The sequence below is a fragment of the Cupressus sempervirens genome, chromosome 10 (genome assembly GCF_028749045.1).
Source record: "Cupressus sempervirens isolate cs-2001-9-10 chromosome 10, ASM2874904v1, whole genome shotgun sequence".
In the NCBI taxonomy this organism is placed as follows: domain Eukaryota; kingdom Viridiplantae; phylum Streptophyta; class Pinopsida; order Cupressales; family Cupressaceae; genus Cupressus; species Cupressus sempervirens.
The window spans coordinates 987,034,449-987,057,938 of record NC_143127.1 but is presented as its reverse complement, the minus strand read 5'-3'; the positions used below and the strand labels follow the sequence as shown (position 1 = coordinate 987,057,938).

Here is a 23,490-nt window from a genome sequence, read left to right as displayed (position 1 = left end):
TTCAGTTCAAAAAAGGAAATTTCCAGTTCACTATTGATAAAAAATGAGTTAAATCAATTAACTCCTTTTTCTACTCAAATTAAATTAGTTAACTCCTTTTAATTTGGGAATCTTCCTTTATGACTGAACTTCACCTTTAATCCTGACCGTTGATTGAAATCAATCTCAACCGTTGATGGATTCCAGGAAAGTCTATTTAAGAGACCCTCATTTCTTCATTTTGAAGAGAGGATGAATTGATTTGCTATCGAATTGCTGTTGAAATTCATGCTCATATTTACTTACATTTCTTGCATACATTCTGATTCTTAGTTTAATCTCATTTTAGTTTAATCATGCATATGCTTAATCTAGTTTGCTTTATTTGTTCTTAGATTACATTGCATCTTTCATTTTAGATTAATCTGTATACTCATTCTTAGCTTCATTCCATTGTCAAATCCTTCGTTCTTAGAGGGTCTGGTTGCTTGCACCTTGATTCTGAGGATATTAACAGGCAAAATTCCTTTAGATAGAAGGCAACAGGTCGCTTTGCAGGTCGATTTTCGGATGAACAATCCAATGTTCATTCCGAGATGAATCCGCATGCAATGACCGTGTTGAAGTGTGTGTGTTAACAGAGGCCACATATTCACGCATACAACTATTATGTTTGAGGCTAGTAGCTCTTCACTTGGTTTGGCAAGCCAGCTGAAGACAAGGGACAAGGATATTATCGCAACTTTATCTCATCATGACAGGATGCATGGATTGATTGAGAATCACATTTGGATGATTCAACTGGAGGAGAGACAGAAAGGAGTCACAACAGGTTGTTCTTGTGTTGACTTACAGGCAATTAGGGAAGGAATGGGAACGATGAAGTTGAGTTATTTACATCTTCTATTAGATCGTGACCATCTTCTTAGCCTTGTCGGAAACTATTCAGATGCCTTGAGGAGGAAGGAGGAGGAAGTCGACAGGCTTTCTCATGAGCTTGAGGACACTCGAGCTTCTTTGGTGAATACTCCATTGGCATTACAGGACTGGGAGAGACATGGGGATAAGCATGGCATGGAGTTGAGTTTAGTTTCATCTTGCACTCTTGATACTCAGCTTTCTGCGGCACGTAAATCATATGTGGTCTTTGATAATGTTGTGAGTTCATCTTGCATTCACATCCAGGATATAGGGACAATGTCAGACAGGTATGTGGAGTTAGTTGGTATTGGTCATATTACTCAGCTGAGGAGTTTGCTTGAGTTACCAGCTGATTCTAGTTTACAGATATGGACTCAAGATTGTTTCATTGGCGTTTGGGATTCAGTTGACTGGAGATCTTTAACACTTTTTGGTAGCAGTGATTGTTTGGGTGTTATCATGGATTTGATTAGCAGATTGCACGGTGTTGTCTTTTCTTGTGCCAGCAGCTTGTCCGATGTTGGTATTAGTTTTTATACACGGGTGTTGGGCTTTGTTCATATATCCAGTCGACCATTCTTGCTGGAATGTGTTGATGATCTTTCATATTTGGCAGTGTGTACAGATGAGTCCTAGGATCATATTGGCATTGATGACATCCAGGAGGATGCAGTGGGCAGTTTTGAAGACTTAGTTTCCTTGGCAGTTTCTTTTGGTACAGAGGAGTTGGACAGCAGTGCTACAGACTTTGATACTCCGTATGTTGATATGAGCTTTGGAGTTGATTCGCAGGATATGGATGGTAATACTCTAGAGACCAGTAACTTTGAGGATACTCTTTTAGACAGTGCGTCAGAGGAGGTTTGTAGGAGACAGTCTAGCCAGTGCCATCATGTGTCTAGTCAGTTGAGAGTTAGTGAGCGAGACATTGCTATCGCTTGCCAGCATTTCGATGCTGCTCGTCAGTTGTTAGCAGTTTATGGATGGGGTTCTCCTACTAGTGATGAGCAGGGAGGCAGTTATCTTTCCTTGATAGAATTCCACTCTTTATGGGAGGCTATCCGGATTTTGAGACAGAATTATATGCAGTTGGTAGCTGACAGAGATTATCTTATGGAGTGAGGGAGTACAGCATACGATGCATTATTAGCCAAGGAAGATGAGGTGAGTGAGCTTACTCAGCAGCTCGAGGTGACTTCTGAGATTCTTGAGAGTACACAGTTGACTTTCGAGGAGTCATAATTTCATTTGGCTAAGGTGACCGTGGAGTTAGAGCGACTGCAGTCTTTACCAGATTCTGTACAGTCACAAGCTGTGGTGTCTGGTGATCCGAGGATGTCCATGGTCGAGCTTGTCAAAGACAGTGGAGATGGGGATGCATCCATCCTTGATACTAACATTGGCATATCGGGTTTGTTCCCACTAGAGTCAGGTTCAGTTGAGTTGGGTGTTGTAGCAGATTGTTGTGGTATGCTTGACATAGTGGTGGCCTCTAGTACTGATGGCACAGAGACTAGAGATGTTGTATCAAAGATCATGTGTGATATTGGTGAGCCAGCAGTTGGCATGGTTCCTGCTAGTAATACAACTCCCTTGGCGACGTTTTCGGAGGTAGTAGTCAGTTCCAACTTGGTTAGTGATCGATTGCAGTTAGTTACATCTGGATTGCAGTCTGAGCCGCTGACTGAGATTGGCGCATTCTATCAGCTTTACAGTGTGAGGTATGCTCATTAATTTACCTTTGATGACCATGTTGATGAGATGATCATACAGAGATGTACTTTGGTTCCTAGTGCTTGTCATCAGTTATGGGACGGTTTGACGCCTCAGGATGAGAGTTGTGATGGGCATGACATGGTGATAGGTTTTGCGGTTGAGAGCTTGATAATACATGACTTAGAGCAGGAGTTTGGGAGTGATGCTTCAGTGGTTGTTGTTATTGATTCTACTCCTTTGGTTATGACATCTCTTGACTTAGCTGGTGATCAGTCACAATGGGTTGTATCACTTGTTCATGGTGAGCTATTGACTGAGGTTGGTTATTTTTATCAGCATTATACTGCAAGGTATGTACATCAGTTAGCATTTGATCCTTGTGTTGAGGAGTTGATGGCAGGCAAATTTGGTTTGGGTTCCATTTCTTGCTGTTTATCTTGTGATGTCTTTTCACCATCAGCAGTGCATGGGAGTTATGGTTATGAGACAGTGGCCGGTGATCTGCAGAGTTGTGTTGACTGCAGGAGTTGTACAGTGTGTGGATTCTCCATACTTGGTACAGTTTCATTCGGGAGCGTTCACCATTGTTGCAGAGTTGGATTGTACATTCCGTATAGGCCAGTGGGATGCGTTGATGGTATTTACTATGTTGGCAGTTTGATTTGTCCACTTTACTCGGGTTTTGATTTTCTAAGAGTTTGTGTCTCGTGGGTTTCTGACTGTGGCAGTTGTGATTTTGGAGTGCAGAGGATATTGCAGGAGCCTATGTTAATTGACAGAGTATAGTTCATGACTACATTTGGGATCCAGGCGGATTGATTGGTTTATTGTTCAACCATTGCTTGGGGACAAGCAATTTTAGGAAGGGCGGACTGTCATGTCCCCATTTTGGAGGCAATTTGATTTAATTAATTTAATTAATTAGGTTGTCCAAAATAATGAATATTTTATGAGGATGACTAATTAATTAGTTTAATTAAATAAATAAGTGATATTAAGTTAATTATTTATAAAGTTATCAAATAAATAAATATTAAAAGGTAACTTTATATTTAATTAATTTAATAAAGTGACTTGAATTATAACATATTTTTTATAAAGTCATTTAATAGATAAAATAAAATAATGTTCTAGAAGTTTTTGGAGAAAGTGGAGAAAAGAATAAATAGGCACCTCGGGCTTCATTCTAATCATCCAGTTGTTTATTTCTCTCTTGACATCAAATTGTGATTCAGTCACATAGTCTATTGTGGAGCCAAGTGGTTTCAGATAGTCAATTGATCTTTGGGAACGAAAACTTCCTTGGATTTGCATAACTGAGGAAGTGAAATATCTTCTGAAGGGTTGCACATTTGGAGGTGATACTTCAGTCACTTCAGCTAGGGCATCATTGGGCCTAAGGCCATTTTTCAGCATTTCAACATTTCAGGAGGCATTTTTAGCAGGGCCGAAATTATTGGAGGTCATTTCTAGCAGGTCTGAAATTATAGGAAGCCATTTTAAAGCAGGCCGGAAAAGCAGTCTGAAAAAGTAGGCCGAAAAAGTAGAACCTGTTAATTATTGTTAGTTGGACAGCTATTATTTTTGACCCGGAAATAGTAGTAGTATTTATGGGTAGCTTGGACAGCTGTTCGTCCTTATCTATGAATAACAGTAGTATTTATGGGTGGTTTGGATAGTTGTTTGTCCACTTGCCAAGAATTAGTAAATGGTTATTATTTACTAATTTTAGAGATTCCCTTTTGGACACCTTGCAACCAATTCTATTATTGGCTGTCGAGTTGTCGTTATCTCAGTCGTTGGTTTGATTTGATCTCGGTCGTTGGTTTACCAATAGGAGTAGTATAAAAAGGGGTCATTGGGTCATTTGGATATGAAGTTTTGGAGAAATGTTTGCAGTGTTAGCAAGGGCGCAGTGTTAGCGCAGGAATAGCAGTGGGGAATATCAGCGGGATAAATTAGGAGGTTGTCGGAGTTCTACCAGTGAGAGGCAAGGAATTTTGTATCTCTTGATTTGCTGAAGTTTAATATAATTTCTCATCTGTAGAACTGGTTTTCCCTTAGGGGTTTTTCCAGGGACAATTTGTCCGAAAATATTGTGTTCATTGTGTTGCGCATTTCTTTCCGTATTTTATAAGTGAAGTTGCAGTTGTGTTATTTTTCGATATTAGTTGGGAATTTATTTTCAGCAGTTTAATAATCGTTTATGATAGGAGATTAATAATCAGTGACTGCAATAGTTTGATTTTTCACATGGTATCAGAGCATTGTTAAGGGTAGAAGAGTTTTTCCCTAGGAAAGAAATTTTGATCTCTTTAGATTTATTATTGCTTTAAACCCTTGAGATGGCTTCAGCTGGTTTGAGAGATCAAGATAGATTGGATGGTGCCTCAAATTTTGGTGTCTGGAAGGCCAAAATTTCTTTATTGTTGGAAGAGAATGGTATCAAGGATTATGCTACCAATGGTGTACCTGTACCAACGGATGCAACACAGCTTGCAGCATATAGGAAGGACGATGCCAAAGCGAGGAGGATTATCCTTGATGGTGTCAAGGATCATATTGTTCCACATATCTTAGAGCTAGATACAGCAAAGAAGATGTGGGACGCCATTCTAAATCTGTACCAGAATGCTACCACCAACAGGAAGTTGATTCTCAGAGAGAAGCTAAAGAATACCCGGATGAATCAGGGAGAAGACGTCACAAGTTACCTCACCAGGCTCAAACTTGTCAAGGATGAGTTAGCAGCTGTTGGAGATAGCCCTAGTGATGATGAGCTAGTGAGAATAGCCCTAAATGGGTTTACTAAACAATGGAGTGTCTTTGTTCAAGTTGTCAGTGGACGAGATACTTTACCGAGTTGGGATCGACTATGGACTGATTTCACTCAGAAGGAGTTTAGACTAAGTCTTGTCAATGGGGCCAACAAGAGTCAGAAAAATGAGGTGGAACAAGAGAACGTTGCCCTAGCGGGTAAAGGGAAAGCAAAGAAGGGATCTAGCAAAGGATCAAATTCACAAAGTGAAAAGAAGGACCTTTCTAAGGTCAAGTGCTTTGGATGTCACGAGTTTGGCCACTATGTCAGTGATTGCCCAGAGAGGAAGAAGGGTAAGAAGCAGGTGGCAGCTTCAACAAGTGCAGAAGAACTCTCCAGTAGAATGGAAGATGAGTTTGCACTCATAGCTTGTATGGTTAGCTCAACCTCACAGTGTGTTTGGTATATAGATAGTGGGGCGTCATTTCATATGATAGGAGTTAGAGAGTACTTCTCCAGTTACAAGGAGGAGGACACCAACATCTAGATTTCTATGGGAAACTTGTCCAAACTCAACCCTGTTGGGAAAGGGACTGTTCACTTTCAGAGGGAGAATGGAAAGATAATTCCACTTCATGATGTGTTATATGTGCCAGGCTTAGGTATGAATTTGATTTCTGTATCTGTTCTTCAGGATAGGGGGTATAATGTACTCTTTAGAGGGATACATGTGTTGATTAAGCACAAGGATTGGAAATCACCCATAACTATTGGAGTTAGGAGTGGTCGCCTTTATAGATTGCAGTTTGATACTCTTAAGGCACTTATGAGCAACAGTAATCCTAGAGATCTTGGAGAGCTATGGCATAGGAGGATGGGCCATATTCATCATGGAGCACTTAGATTGCTTCATGAGACCGTGACAGGTGTTCCAGAGGTGAGCACGAAGCATGACGATGTATGTAAGGGATGTGTGTTGGGGAAGTTTGTGAAAGCATCTTTTCCAAGGAGTGACACCAGATCTAAGGGTGTTCTTGATCTAGTACATTCAGATGTTTGTGGACCAATGTCGACGAAATCTCTCAAAGGATATGAGTACTATGTTACTTTTATTGATGATTTCTCTAGAAAGACCTGGATATACTTCTTGAAGACTAAGGATGAGGTTTTCAGTCGATTCTAAGAGTTCAAGGCTCTTGTGGAGAATTCAACAGGAAAGAAGATAAAGGTTCTTCGGTCAGACAATGGAGGCGAGTACAAAGGAAATGTCTTCCAGGAGTTCTGCACCAAAGAAGGAATCAAGAGAGAATGGACTGTTCCTTACAATCCACAGCAGAATGGAGTTGCTGAGAGGAAGAACCGTTCTATATCTGAGGCAGCAAGAGCTATGCTACATGACCAGGACATGCTCCATTACTTATGGGCAGAGGTGTGTAATACAGCAGTCTACATTCAGAATAGAGTTCCACACAAGGTGCTAGGGAAGATGACACTAGAGGAGGCTTTCACAGGGAAGAAGCCAGATGTTAGTCACTTCAGGATATTCGGGAGTTTGGCATATTGCCATATTCTTGGAGATATACGTACAAAGTTAGATCAGACTGCAGAGAGGGGGTATTTTGTTGGGTACAGTGAGACCTCAAAGGCATATAGGATTTTCATTCCAGGGACTAAAAGAATTATTGTTAGACGGGATGTCAAGTTCATGGAGGACAAGGCATTTAGGAGATCCAGAGATTTGCCAGCAGATGATCAGAGTGAGCAGCCAACAGAAGCTCCAAGACCAAGTCAAGGGCAGCAAAGCTCAAGTACAGTTACCAGTACGAGTGTAAATTCAGTTAGTGAAGATTCACAGAGTATGGAGCAACAGGTGCAACAGGAAATGCATCTAGAAGACTTAGAGGTTGACATTTCATCCTCTACAGTTGGCAGCAGGAACCATGTGGTTCCAAATACACAAAGGGATACTCAGGAGTTTGTGGGAGCTCCTAGGAAGAGTACTAGACAGGGAAGACAACCAGCCAAGTTCAATGACTATGTGGCATTAGTTAGTCAGTTGGTAGATAGTGAGCCTTCTAGCTATCAAGAAGCTGCAGAGCATCAGGTATGGCGAGATGCTATGGTTGAGGAATATTCTTCAATAATGCAGAATGATGTGTGGGAGGTAGTACCTAGACCAACAGATAGGGTTGTAGTTGGATCACGTTGGATCTATAAGATAAAGCACGGTGCAGATGGTAGCATCGAGAAATACAAGGCTAGGTTCGTGGCAAAGGGGTTCTCTCAGAAGGAGGGAATAGACTATGAGGAGACATTTGCTCCAGTTGCCAGGTATACTTCTATACGAGCTGTAATCTCACTTGCAGCACAGATGGGATGGCAAATCCATCAAATGGATGTCAAGACAACATTCCTCAATGGTGAGTTGAAGGAGGAGGTATACATAGAACAACCAGAAGGCTTTGTAGCACACAACAAAGAGACCCACGTGTGCAAATTGAAGAAAACATTGTACGGACTCAAGCAGGCTCCTAGAGCGTGGTATGAGCGCATTGATACATACTTGCAGAAAATGGGCTTTGTGAAGAGTGAAGTAGATGCTAACCTCTACTACGTGATGGTTGGGGGTGAGATTCTCATTCTTGTTCTTTACGTGGACGATCTATTTCTTACAGGTTCACTAGGGCTCATAGTGGATTGCAAGAGGAACTTTGCAGAAGAGTTCGAGATGAAGGATTTAGGACTTATGCACTACTTTCTAGGCATGGAAGTGTGGCAGACAGATGGGGAGATTTTCCTTGGTCAAGGGAAATATTGCATTGAAATCTTGAAGAAATTTGGGATGGAGGATTGCAAAGCCATGTCTACACCCATGATCACGAATTGGAGGAAGGTAGATACATCTAAGGAGAAAGATGTAGATCCCATTTTATATAGACAGTTGATTGGTTTGCTTATGTATTTGGTCAACACTAGACCAGATATAGCATTTGCAGTTAACTCTCTTAGTCAGTTCATAGTTGAACCAAAGAGAATGCATTGGATAGAGGCTAAGCATGTGCTACGTTACTTGCGTGGTATAGTCGAGTATGGGATCAGATATGTTCGAGGTGAAGGTATCAGGTTGATAGGCTATACTGATGCAGATTGGGCAGGAAGTACAACAGACAAAAGGAGAACTTCAGGGTGTTGTTCAGCTTGGGATCAGGAGTTGTATCTTGGTTCAGCAAGAAGTAGAAGTCTGTGGCTCTAAGTTTAGCTGAAGCAGAATACATAGCAGCTAGCATGGCGACATGTGAAGCTATATGGCTTCGGAAGTTGTTAGTAGCCTTGTTTGGTCAGAAGGTTGAGACTACTGTGATACATTGTGACAATCAGAGTTGCATCAAGTTGTCTGAGAATCCAGTGTTTCATGATAGGTCTAAACATATAGATATCAGATATCACTTCATCAGAGATTGTGTACAAAGGGGAGTTGTTCGACTACAATACATACCTACAGATGAGCAGGTAGCAGACATTCTGACGAAGGCTTTGGGAAAGGCCAAATTTATCTTTTTCAGAGATAAGATGGGTGTCATGCAGAATAGCTTCCTCACTAAGAGGGAGTGTTGATTATTGTTAGTTGGACAGCTGTTATTTCTGACCCGGAAATAGCAGTAGTATTTATGGGTAGCTTGGACAGCTGTTCGTCCTTATCTATGAATAGCAGTAGTATTTATGGGTGGTTTGGACAGCTGTTTGTCCACTTGCCAAGAATTAGTAAATGGTTATTATTTATTAATTTTAGAGATTCCCTTTTGGACACCTTGCAACCAATTCTATTATTGGCTGTCGAGTTGTCTTAATCTCAGCCGTTGGTTTGATTTAATCTCGGTCGTTGGTTTACCAACAGGAGTAGTATAAAAAGGGGTCATTGGGTCATTTGGATATGAAGCTTTGGAGAAACGTTTGCAGTGTTAGCAAACAGTCTTGCAGTGTTAGCGCAGGAATAGCAGTGGGGAATATCAGCGGGATAAATTAGGAGGTTGTCGGAGTTCTGCCAGTGAGGCAAGGAATTTTGTATCTCTTGATTTGCTGAAGTTTAATATAATTTCTCATCTGTAGAACTGGTTTTCCCTTAGGGGTTTTTCCAGGGACAATTTGTTCGAAAATATTGTGTTCATTGTGTTGCGCATTTCTTTTCGTATTTTATAAGTGAAGTTGCAGTTGTGTTATTTTTCGATATTAGCTGGGAATTTATTTTCAGCAGTTTAATAATCGTTTATGATAGGAGATTAATAATCAGTGACTGCAATAGTTTGATTTTTCACAGAACCGAAAAAAGCAGGCCGAAAAAGCAGTTTGGAAAAGCAGCTTCGAAAAAAAAAGCAATCCGAAAAAGCAGTTCGAAAAAGCAAAACGAAAAAAGCAGATCAGAAAAAAAAAAAAAAAAAAAAAAACAAAGCAGAAGGGGCAGCATTGAAGGAAATTATTGCAGCCACCTACAATCAGGTTCTTCACTTCTTATTTGGCATATTTTCTGAGAAATGTAGGTTTTCAGCTGAGTACAAAATATAGCTTCAGCACTTCATTATTTCAGCTTGTACTTGTCTTTGTTTGCCATTTGGCATTATTGGTATCAAAGGAAGGCTAAGATTTTGCAATTGAAAGAGCATTGTAATTTTTAGACTATCTATATTGCAAACCTAGAGTTTGATGATCAGCTTATTAGTTTGCATGCTAATTGTTTGACAAAATGTCAATTGGCTGTAAGTTCTCTTTTTTTTGGCATAAATAATGTTATAATTTTGCATACTAAGTGTTTATATTAATGCCACTTGGTTGTAAGTGCATTAATGCCATCCTAGGTTGCATCCAAAGTATTTGTCATAATTACTAGTTGCTGTAGGTCATTGTTTAGACAATCTGGAATCTTTTGTAAGCATTCTCTTTGATGCAAATCAAAACAAGAGTCATTGCAGCAATCTGAAAAGTTATATCAGTCATATGACCCCTTGTATGCAAAGTGTTTGACAAAATTTTTCGAGCCTGTAATCAGCATTTTAAGGTCGGAATTGTGCAGGATTATTACAATGGTATCAGAGCTTGCTTGCAAAGTGTTTGACGAAATGTCAAACAACTGAAATATAAAGATTTTTGGTGTTTGAAGAAGTTATAACCTATTGGGGTTATTACAAATCACCAAGAGATTGGAGGTATAAGGGTTTTTGTAAAAACTGATCACAAACCCTAACTACCTAGGGTTTTGGAGAAAAATGGCAATATCTCCCATTTCCACCGTTGGAAAAATCTGATTTTCAAGGGAATGGGAGATTGTCAAGTGTATTTTAGGATTTTGGAGGTTTCAAGGCAGGAGCAGGTACTATACAAGCAAGAATGAGTTGGCATCTTTATGTGACAACTCGGCTGCATACTGAGATTTGCTAATTTGCATGCCTTGGGGTTGAGCCAGGTTATGAAATCTTGGAATCCTTCTATTTTTGACCCAACCTAACCATTTCTTGTGTTGGTTTTGTATTGCACCTTTTATTTCTAGCAGTTCCTTTGTAAAAGTGACCTAATTGGGCCAATTAGGCCTGTTATGCATTGCTGTTTTAGAAGGTTAAAAGGTAACATCAGGACCTGCCTTTTTGGGAGTATGTTAAACTTAGTAAAGGGTGCTAAGAATGGTAATTTGTTCCTAGGTGCCTTTGGAGGATTTTGCACTTAAGGCACAAATTGGTTTAATAAGGGCTACTAGGCCTATTGCTGCATTACTAGGACAGAATAGTGAAAGTGGGTTTGGATTGCTGATTGGCAGTGATTCCTTGATCCTTTGAACATTTGTTCAACCTCTAGGATGTTGATGGGTTCAAAACACGTGGGTACACCATGTAAGGGTGAAGAGTCAAGTTTGCCAAGTGTGGAGTTGAATGGATTAGAAATGATCCTTTAGTGTTATTCTTGTATAAAGGTGTAGAAGTTTGGGTGAGTTATTAGTCCAGTTGGATTGGTGTCAGCATAACTTAGGTTTGTGAGTATTAAACCCTTACCTCTGCATTAGAAAGGATCCTTGTGTTTTTACCTAGGGCACATTCTTTGCAAATGCTGGAATGATGAGGTGTAAGACTAGGTAACCCTGTTACTATTTTTCCTATAGATGATAAGGCACGGAAATGAAGATGACCTAGTCTTCTATGCCAAATTTCATTTGTGTTTGATACTTCATTATTTAGAGCTAAATTTTTTATGGTTACAAAGTTTATATAAACTTCAATCTCTAAATCCAATGCATATAACTTTCTTGATATTGGAATTCTTTGGCCAAGATAGTACTTTATCTTCTTGGAAGGTGATTTGATATCCTTGGTCAGCAAGACTAGAAATGGAGACCAGATTCCTTTTTATTCTTAGTACATACAAAATATTCTTAAATTGAAGAGTGATACCTGAATTGAGTTGTATTGAGCATGATCCAATTCCATTTACAGGGTGTGTAGAGTTATCTTCAATAGTTACTTTTTCAAAGGAGTATCCTTCAAAGCTTTTGAATTTATCTCTAAAGCCTATTATATGATGTGATGCTCCATTGTCTATAATCCATGTGTTTTTGTTGGAATTTAATTCACTTGAGAGTGCAAGGTAGAATGCAAAGTTTTCATTTTTGACTTCTGCTAGTGTTGCTTGAATTTTCTTTCGTTCCGGGCAAAAATTATGAGTATGGCCAAATTTGTCACATTTGAAGCATTTTTCTTTTGACCAATCTCATTTCTTGTATGTTTTGTTGAATTCCTTTATCTTTCATTTGAATTTTCCATTCTTTCCTTTATTGTTGGTATTTACTTGAAGAGCTTGAATGCCTTTTTCTTGATTTAAACTTATTCCCCTGGAGATTAATCTTGACTCTTTTTGAGTACACTCATTTTTTTAGTTGTTCAAATTTAGGAAGTTCTGGTCGAGAGCATTGTCCACCAATGAATTTTCCCAAGTTAGAGGTAGTCCTTTTAGAGCTATAATGCCAAGTTCTTTGTCATCTACTTGATTTCCAATAGTTGCAAGTTGATCTTTCAACTCTGAGATTTTTAAAAAATAAGATGTTATTGATTTTCCATTGTTCATTTTTATGTATAGTAGATCTTGTTTCAATGTTAACAATCTACTAGTGTTATCTTAATAGTGGAAAACATCTCAAAAGCTGTCTTAAGACTTGATATAGAAGGGAGAATGTGATCCTTCACAGAATCTATAATAATCTTCATAGCTTTATTGTTGTGTCTTTTCCATGTTGTTTTGTCTGGATCATTTTTTGATATAGGTTTATTTGCCTCTATATATTCTTCTAATTCCATCTCTCGTAGAATAATCATTACTCGAATTTTCCACGATGCAAAGTTTGAAGCTCCTTCAAGTCTATCTTCTAACCTTACGTGATTCACCATTTTGAATTTGAAGATATTTAGAATCTGATATTAAAAATTATAAGATTTGAATTTCTCTATCAAGATGGCTTTGATACCATGTAAAAGTTTATAGGATCTCTGATAGAGATATATTGATATCTTCTTTTATTCTTCTTAATATTATTGACAAGATACTGAAATGGAGTTCTTATAGATGACTGAAGTAAATTCAGACTTCTGTTATATCACAATGATATCCTTATATGAATACTAAAATTATTCTATATTATCTTCTGCTTTCAAACTGAATCTTATACTATGTAACTGAATTATATATATGTGAACTGTGTCTTGTGTTCAATCGCTGCTGGGAATCGTTTATTACTTTTTTGATTGATGACTTTCCTCCAGCGATCGATCTGTATTTATGTGGTAGTAGAGTCTCATGTCCCCACAGGGACATGACTCTATGTGGCCAATGGCCACGTGGAGTCATGGCTCTACAGGGCCATGAACTTGATTAGTTAAGCCGACTGATAAATGATTGACAGATCCGATAAAGAGACATCAAGTTACAATGAGCAACATTTTACACACACGCACACACACATATTATATATATAAAATATATTACAATGACTAATTTAAGTATATGAATAATATCAGAAAATACATAACAGTGAGACTGTGTGTGTGTGTGTGTGTGTGTGTGTGTGTGTGTACTTAATATATCGTGTACTTCACTTCTACCGAAGCTACAGTTTAACATGAGGTAAAGATTGAAACTTCAAATTGCCAGCTATCTGATTTTATATCAGAAATTGAAGAAGTGCATAATCAATTTGTGTGTTGATATCTCACTCTTGTGATGTTGATACCTTGATTGGGCATAGCTTCAAGATATGAAATGCTAGAAGATAGGACTGCCAAGTGTTTGCAAGCGTACTCTACTATTAAAGACTTAAAAAGCAACAAAAGAAAATGTACAGTCAGCCCTCAATCTCTGATGAAGGACAACAACACTAAATCTCTTTGTACTTCTGAGTTAGCTACCTATACTCGTGGGGAAGTAAGCAATATTTACTCTCCATTTAATTGTGTACAAGATGCTAAATTTAGACAAAGTTTTTGATAATTCATTTTTTGAGAAGACTAAATTTATTCACTTTGGGACAGCAACATTGAATCAGTCCCAATGAATGAAAGAGAGTTGGCTTATAAAAGCAAGTAATACCAAGTTGATGACTCACCAAGGCAAGCTTCATCTTCAACACAGTCATGACATTCATCACTTCATTGATGATGAGAAAAATGAGTTATATATTTCTGAATTTATAGGTGACGTTGATCATTTCTGCATGAAGTTGATGAATTTGTTGATGACACTCATAGTGGACCAGCTACTGGACAGTTATCTTTGGTTAGTAATGAGGGCATGCTCTTGACAGCTTTGAATTTGTCACAGGCATTTCTTACAATATGGCAACCATCTACTTATTGGTTGATGGCCTAATCTTCATTGGTTCTTCACGGGTTAGTGGCTGTCCAATTTGGAATTACATGATACTTTTTGATTTTGCATGGCCTATATCAGCTTTTTAGTGGCACGACTTGATGGACATAGAATATGAGGTAAAATTCATTGGTTTGTTGGTATATTGACATCTATGACATCATTCATGTTCTTGGTCTGAGCTATGACATTGATGTTGGGTGGCTGTTTGCGTTGGGTTTTTGGCATGCGGGATTTCATTTCACATTTTCTTGTTGGTTTATGTTCATGGATGGATGAGTCATGGTGAGTTGAAGAAAACTTTCTTCTTCATCTCATATGGTAGGGTTGATGGATTGGTTTGGGATTTGGGTATTGTCATGGTTGATGCATTGTTTCTTATGGATCTTGATGAGTTATGTCACAACTTCTGGAATAATGTTGTTATTATCAAAATAGTGCAGCGGATTGGTGGAACAACGTTCTTGAGTTTGATATGGGATCTAGGCATTTAAGCAAGTGCAGAGTGTTTGAGGGCAAGCAAATCCTGAGAAGGGACGATTGCAATGCCCCTTCTTTTGGCAGTTGAGATTGCAGCAGAGGCTGGCCTATAATTAGGGGTTCATGTAGGTCAACAAATTGGTTCGGGTACTCAACTAGGGGTTGTGGAGTTTAGTAGGGAGCTTTGCAAGGCATTTTGGACAATTTGAGACATTCCTTTATTTTGTAGGGATTGACTAGGAGTTAGCCCATCAGGAGACCTCAAGGATCACATTTTGTAGGCTTTCATTTTAGTACCTATATTTTAGGGGGGATCCCTAATATTTAGGATGGGACTGTCATCACTCCTATATTTAGACATCACCGGGATGCCACATGCATCATTAGTTTTTAGTTTCGGATTGCTAGGTGATGGATTTTGAATAAAAATAAAATAAATTAAAATGATTAGTAATTGTTGTCCGACGAATTGGGTAGTTAGACGGTTATGGGTACGAGCACGACTGTGCCGTTTCATTGGCACTATGTCAGATATTATAAATATGGCATACACTTATGTAATTGACATCATGTTGGTATTGAATATTATTACTTGTACAGAAGCATTTGATGAATGAATAATACTTTTACTTTGTTAAGTTATATGTTTTTTTCCTGTTCACCTACGGGCTGAACATTTGGCACCGTTGCCAGTTGAAATCTGGAGTGGCAGCGAATAGAAAGCCGAAGATAAATTGGAATACCTGTACCAGACAACCGAAAAACAAATGATGAGGACGAGACAAAACTCTTGAAAGGTGAGCACAAAGCAACCCATAACTTTCACATCCTGTACCGCGTAAGCCTTGAAACTTTCATATGTAGAGAAGCCACGGAAAATGATTTTGCACAGGATATTGTGTGGGATGCCATGCATGCAAGCCCAACAATGAATAGGTTCCTAGACCAACTCCCTTGTTTAATTGCACAAGCATGCCTGTCCTAGAAGAGATGCAGGGAAAGAGTGGAACAAAAGGAACATCATCAACAAACCCTCAAGAATTTCTATGAGGAGAGAGACACACGATGTCGCAAAACTGAACCATGAACTTTTGAGCCATGGTACCAAGAGCACTCAATGGTCTATAATTGTCGCATGAGTCGACCACATGATGCATAACAAGTGAATAAATAATGGAGTGTTTTGTTTTTTTTTATAATGGTTATGTCAAATGCCCAACTTCTTAAATAAAAATAGGAACTTGACAGAGGATATTGATGAATTACAATATGTGCGTGGAGATTTAATCCAAGCCAAACGAAGGCAATGACTAAGACAACTTGCCGAAGAACGGACTGTGGGGCAGTCGGAAGAATCACCAAGTGTGGTAGAAGGTAACTGTGTGGGTGGTGTAGGAACCATCGAAGGGTGTCGGGTATGGAGCAACGAGAAGTTGCTTGAGGAAACATGACAGATTGGTTGTGCTTGAGGAGACAAGGAACAATTTCTACATTCATCCCATACACCATAGCGAGGGAACCCGTGAAGTAGGAAAGGAGGCGAGACCAACAAAGGAAATCGGGGCACAAGGAAGTGTCGGAGGGACACTACACGGTGCTTAGAGTAACCTGCTAGGACCAATTCCTAACAGTTCTGGGACACAATCGAATGGTACAAACACAACTGGTCGTTAGAGGACGAGAAACACAATGTCTCAGAAACAAAAACTCCCAAAGTTCATAAGCGATGGGAAGGAAGACCCTGTACAACATTGTTGTACATGTGAAACCGTATGGACTGCCAACTTGGTCACAGACGTGGACGAGTGGTTGCAACAGTTTCCAGCCACCCTACAGGGAGTGGGGGTGGATTGGTTTTTTGATATGGACAAGGCGAAGACCAACACATGGGACAATCTCAAAAAATAATTTAAAGCAGAATTTGACTACTATGGGATGACGAGGTCATCGCCGAGATCTACAATTGCAAACAAGGGAAAAGGGAAACCATACGAGCCTACAATCGAAGGCTCAAGGATCTTCTTAGCTCAAGGAAAATGCAAATTTAGGAGCTATTTAGATCATTTTTGGTGGCAAAGTACTTTTCCATTGTTGGTTGATTTTTTTTGTTCGAGCTTTTTTGCAAAACTGTGAGTTTGAAGTAACCTATTTACAGCTATCTGGTATTTTCACTGAGAATTTGTTTATATTTTGCTGGCTGCTGTCTTTTTAATGCAATATTCAACTAAATAGACATATTCAATTAAATAGACACTAATTTGACTTATTGCTATGAATAAGTCATGGACAAAATAATGTCTATAACATTGTCCAAATATTATTCAATTAAATTCAAATATTATAAAAGCGAACCTGATTTGCAATTTCTCTTCATTCTGTCTAATTGTTTTTCTGGCACAAATATTTCTCACATTTTTGTCCAAAATAATGAAATGGGAATTTTGTTAACTTCACAGAGTCCTAGATCAGCTTCTAAATGAATACTATCAAACCCTTTTGTTGTCCAATGTTATTCTGCTCCTTTGATATAGATTACATGGAAATACCAGGTTTAAGGGCTAGAGAAATTCATTAAATGGATTTTATTTCCAACCAAATTAGATGGAGAGTGTCAAACCAGATTCTACTTTTTTTCTTTAGTCACATAAATGTATATATGCAAGTAGAAGCGAGCATATGCTAAAACTTGATTGTTTTGGAGCAGAGAAGAAGAGGGCCTCACATGAGTTCATCGAGGATCTTTGAAATAAAGATTGGATTATAGAAAAGAGAGAGTATATGTCCCTTGACATTAAAGGTTGTATGTATAATGAAATTTACCAATGTTGGAAACACTAATAATTTTCTAAGTATGCAGTTGAGGAAGGCTGGTCAACTACCAGTGCATTAGGACAGAGCTATGCTGATGAAGTTCAAGGCTCTAGTCACTTTCTTATTCCAGGATCATCCGTGACCAATGCATGCAAAGTGCTTGAAAAATGTCACGATGGTTATTCAATTGGTACCTACTATTTGATTATAAAGTTTGTTATTATAATGTTTACTAATCTTATGTTAATGAGTGAAAGCTTTTATGCATGGGAAAATAAGTTGATAATATTTTTAATTCTGTGAAGCATAATAGGCAGGACCTTGTATATGTACAATCCAATCTTTGTCTTTTATTATATCATTTCATAGATGACTGAAGGGGACCTAGTAAGTTTTGGGATGTTGAATGTAAGATGAGTGATATTGATGTATTCAGAAATGTATTGACATGCATTAATTCCAATTTTGAGGGTTCTAACAAAGCAAGAGGATCTTCCATGCTTCTTCATTTGGTTTCGAGAGTATAGTTGGTGGTTGTAGTGAGTCTACGCAATCCAACCATCTAGCCTCTCTTGAGAATTTTGATGAAATGAAATATCAATTTCCAGGGAATAGCAAGACATTTTGTGGCATATGATTTCATCAATGTATTTGTTTTGAATCAGATTGATGACAAAATTATCTTCATATACAATATTGTGGAAAATAGTAGAAATTACTGACAAATATATAATAGGTCTCAATATACGAAGACCTCCCCTTTTAGTGAATACATGCATTTACAGATATATTGGTACCTCTCCACCTAGCAACTATTTTGAAGGGCCTCTAGTATGGATACAATATTTATTAAGTATCTCACACAGAGATATGGAGCCTTTAAAAAAAATAGTAATATTTATGTCTAAGTAATTCTTCTTATTATCTATTGGTAACTCTATACCTGGCCGTGCTGCTATTCATGTGAACTTGTCTAGTAGGCCAGTATTGTAAACTAATTATTGAAAGGAAACTATGACAAATTTCTATCTTATCGAAATAGGAGCAATGGAAATAAACCAATCTTCACCAATTTCAGGAGAGTATTGACACTAAGGAATTATCAAGTATAGAAATAAACGAATTATACCAAAGGGGTTTATTGAGTTTACATAATTTGGTGGGAAGTATTATTTGTAAAAAATCCTGATTAAGACAATGTTCTGAAGCTCCTTGTTTAGGCCATCATCTCAGGAACAGAATCAAGGAGTAGGATATGAATACTGTGCCATTTGAATTGTAGTCCATTTCTGCCTTAATTCCCTATGGATTGGGTTTTTTGAAATGTTACATGTGGAGTGTTATGCTTAGAACTGTATACAAATGATAGTGTAATGAAATGTTATTTTGATAGATTTGAAGAAACTTATTGCTTTTAGGTTTAAATGCTTAAATTACAGACATTTTGTGGTCAATATGTCCTTTATAGTAATTCTATTTAGCTGAATTTTGCTTTCAATTGGCATAAAGTGTTTTGTTAATTGTTTTGTAAAACTTGTGCAGACTTCAAGTTTGCTGGATGCACCTGGGAGTGTGTGACATGGTGAAGAAACTAAAAGCTTATGACATTTGAAGTCCAAACTGATTTTTGAATCCCATTTCTGTTTGCACATTATTTTTGGTGAATTGGACATGTACATCTTGTACTATATCCATCTGTTTGTATTATTTTTAAAATATTCAAGATACGTGATTTTTCACTTAACAGAATCTTGAGTTTTTAGTTTCCATCACGCAAGAGTGCAGTTATAAGGCAACACGGAAAGAACTTTCTTGGCTTTATGAGTGGCTTCCTTAAAGATCTAGCCCGTGTGTGATATGATCAATAGTGGTTCATTATATTGTCCAAGGGCAAGCTAAGAATATGCCCAGAAAAACTTCTGGGTGAAACCATAGTTTTTATTCTCTCAAACAATTTCAGGGTCTGTTTTATTATTCGGTCAGAAAATTTTGGCAATGAAGATTTTGGAATCTGTGTATTTGTTACCCATAATCAATAGTTCTTTGATTTACCACCTTCACTAGCCCTCTTTTCGTACATATTAATGAATTCTCATAATTTTGGGATCTTATCAATTCTTCTGCTGTATCATTTATGTTCCTGTGCTCGTGTGGTTCATGTAAATGTGTTGCTCCTTTTAAACTTTCCTATACTTCTGGGCAATACAATTATGGAACTAGACATCATTATTGTAATGTCTAATTGCCATTGCCTATCTCATTCCTGCTTGGTGATAACAATAGTCAACATGTTTGAAACGTTTGCCCAGATTTTTTATGTTCAGCTTTAAGACTGCTTTAAGGGCTAACCACTATTCTGAATGTTGAAGATACCAGAATCTACAATAGGAGAACACCACATCAGAATTGACTTTGAGGATGTGATCCCAATCAAACCATGCATATAAGAACTATTTGCTTATGGTATGAGTTGATGATGATGACAATAAGGTCTTGCACTGAACGAGGGATGGTCGAACATGATTTTTATTTTATGAAGAACTTAGGTCAATCAACAGTTTGAAGCATGTATTTCTATTTAGAAATGATGAAAAAAGTAGTTAAGCAATTTATGGTGCAAATTCCTCAGTGTATGTATTAGTAAACATATTTGTCATCGACATTTTGCCAAAAATAGTGAGACTTAACAGGCAGTGACAAAGTTTGGCATAACTGGAGAAATCAGTATCAGATTGGCAGTTTTCTTCTAGGTTTGAAAGGGGCAGCAACCTCAAAGATAGAAACTCTGGCTTTTTGAAGGGTGTGTTTTATCAAACAGACTGCAAGAAAAAAAAGGAAGAGATAATTAATTTAAAACTAAAACAAAAGGCTAACATGGGGCCAATAACTTAGTTTTACCTAGACAAGGAAAACATAAAGTTTCAGGGAAGGAGGGAAGTCAAACGCAAACATTCATTTTTACATAATAGATTAGATTGTGTTTTAAAGACAGAATTGCCTTGCAAGGATTGCTAAAAAGTCGATTATCTCATTCAAATTGCACAGGGTAATCATGTATGTTAAAATAATTTTTTTGTATAATGAAAGAAGATACAGGCTCACAGATTAGTAAAACTAAAAACTATTCATCATTGATTTGAAGAGGAGCTTTAAAACTCTCATTTTTGCATAATAGTGACAATCTCTAAGTGTTTCGGGGAAAAAGAACCCGTTTACATTGAAAATGATTGCACATATAACACCATAAATGATAACTAATTAGTAACTTAATTTTCATACCTTAGATTTTGTAATGTGTGGAAGTATCCAACTCATTAAAATAAAATGTTTTTTTTTTTTTAATGAATAGGCTTTTTCCATTAATTTAAAATTTTAAAGATACATATTCGCAAAAAAGGGACCGGGGGATACGGGATCACCCCGCAACTTCAAACGGCCCAAGGCCGGAGATCAACTATTCATCAAAAAAACATATATAAATAGAAATATGAAAATTCAGGCTGCAAGAGCAGTGCGAGCCGAAGGAGTGTCTTTGTCATCAGAACCCCAGAAATCCTTGGGGTTATTGGTTGGCTCAAGGGGACCCCAACCATCAGTAGCAACATCTTTATTTTCCTTGACCCTAGGAGGAGAAATGGCTAAATCCAGTCGAGGGAAAGCTCACACGGGGTCACAGTGAGCAGATGGCCAACCCACATTAGTGGCACGGGGAGCCACCAACGACCGACCCGAGCCTAACCTTCAAGGAGGCAAAGTTGAGTGGCAACAGCCACGAAAGCCACCATTGGGAGAGTGGTGACGAGGCTGGGACTTGGGGGTTTGTGAGCGGCGAGCCGAACTGCTTCGGCCTCTCCGAAAATCACGAGGAGTACGGTCGCCGAAAAAAGCATCGAAAGGCACTCGGGAAACTATACAAGGAGCATTTCCCCAATGAGCAAGTAGCTCCTGCAGGTGAGCCACTTCCAGTATGACTTTGTCAATTTGTACTTTAATATGCATAATGACATTATTACATATACGTACTTTAGAGTACATTGCAACATAAATATCAAGAAAGTTGTGAGAATAAAACAACATTGCAATCTTTCCAGATTGTGAACAATATATCCATTCTGAAAGCATTCCAAATCTAGGCATATCTAAAGGGTAGTTTGGGAGCATCACTTAGAACCACTATATGCCAAGTGAAGGCTTCTGGATGAAAAGGCCTAAAGAAATAAAAAATCTAGAGCCAGTAATTCTAAGCTCTTCTACAAAACCAAAAGATATGCAGAAAGCTTTCAGGTTGGCCACAAAAAGGGCATCTAGGATCAAGAACTCCTAGATGCCGGAGCCAAGGACCCAAAGGCAATCCCTGGAAGAGGATACACTAGGCAAAGTGAGCTATCTTTGGCTTAGTGATAGTATGCTAGATAGTGGCAAATCTAAGACTCCAAGTCTTATGCGAAGAATGCAAATGCCAACGCTGATTGAGAGTATCAACCATCGGAAGATGGGGCATTGGCCATTGATACTCGAATTTGGGCTTATAACTAGACATTGGAGTGGCAGGGTACCACTTCCAATCTTTCCACCAAGGGCGCGATAAGTGAATTCCAAGCTTGTGTAACAAATTGGGAAGAACCGCAGAAACTAGAAGATCAATTGTCTGTCGATTTGGACAGATAAGCCTAAATTGCACCTGCAAATCCTCCCATGAGTAAAGATTCATTGTAATATTGGAAAATAAATATTTGGGTGTTTTGATATCTATGCAAAATAAACACAAAGCATTGGCTCCTTGAAGCTTGGCTAAAGACACCCCTTGAGTGATAAACAAGGGCAACCACCAAAAGTTTTGATGATTCATAGAGAGCCCATCTTTGAATCCATTATCGACCCAACGGAGCCAAGGTTTAATGGCTTTCCAAGATTTCTAAATGTTCTTAGCAACAAAAGTGCCTTGATTCTGAACAGGTTCAGAAGTCACAAGAAGGGTTTGAAAACCAATCCCTTTCCAGGCTCGACGGTTGATCAGAAAGCTTGAAGAAATGTAGTGACATAATAAAAAAATCCAGGCCTCATCTCCAGTGAAAGCTCGTATGACCCATTTGGCACAGAGGGCTATCCTCTACTTGCAGGTGGAAAGCAAGCCAAGACCACGAGAATCCTTGGGTAAACAACATAAGTCCCAGGTCACTCTATGAAAGCCATGATGCACAACATCAGAGGCCCAGAGAAAGTCCCTGAGAAGATGTTCAAGCTTGAGGTACGAGGCTTTGGAAGGAGCCCAACAAGAAGAATAATAAACATGAGTAGCAACAAGCACTTTGGAGCATATTTGAAACTTACCCGCAAGCGGAAGGGGCTTAGTGATCCAATATTCTAGCTTCTTCTCAATTTGAGCAAGAGCAACATTCCACAACTCCACAGGAGATGCTTGAAAAGCAAAGGGAATGCCCAAGAATTTAAAATTTTCCACATGTTGGACCCATTTTCATACATATTGTTGCAACCAATGAGGGCCTGGCAAAAAAGATTGTTGGTAGCAAAGGGTTTTGTGCCATAGGATAGCTGAAAGCAAGACAAAAAGATTTGCAAAGCATTTGTAATATTTTCCTCATCCTCAATCAACATGAGGAAGGAAAAATGGCCATTAACCAGCTGAGTGTTGGATTTTGGTAAAGAAATACCATGCACCAGACCACATGTTATGGCATTGGCCAGTAGATAACCAAAACCCTTGGCTGCCAAAACATAGAGAGAAGGTGCTAGAGGACAACCTTGACAGATAGATCTGAAGAGCACAAAAGCTTCATTAATGGTGATGCAAGCAGAAGCATCGCCAAATAGCATTTGCACTGATTGACAAAAAATTGGGCCAAAGCCTAGAGCTTTAAGCATAGCAAGAATAAAGGGCCATTCAATATGGTCATCTGCTTTGGCAAAAT

The 23,490-nt window shown here is 38.4% G+C and overlaps 1 protein-coding gene across 2 annotated transcripts in view; it reads left to right on the top strand.

Moving 5' to 3' along the window:
* Window positions 1-19,620, top strand: part of LOC149537277 (uncharacterized) — a 203,299-nt gene extending 183,679 nt beyond the window's left edge. Inside the window, exon 5 of one of the 2 annotated variants that reach the window (XM_089807640.1) lies at window positions 19,103-19,620. In XM_089807640.1, coding sequence (XP_089663766.1) covers window positions 19,103-19,138 — 36 coding nt within the window. In that variant the 3' untranslated portion in view covers window positions 19,139-19,620. Of the gene's footprint in view, window positions 1-17,453; window positions 18,173-19,102 lie in introns of those variants that run through there. The other variant, XM_089807639.1, reaches the window with a different exon arrangement.
* The last annotated feature ends 3,870 nt before the right edge of the window (window positions 19,621-23,490 follow it).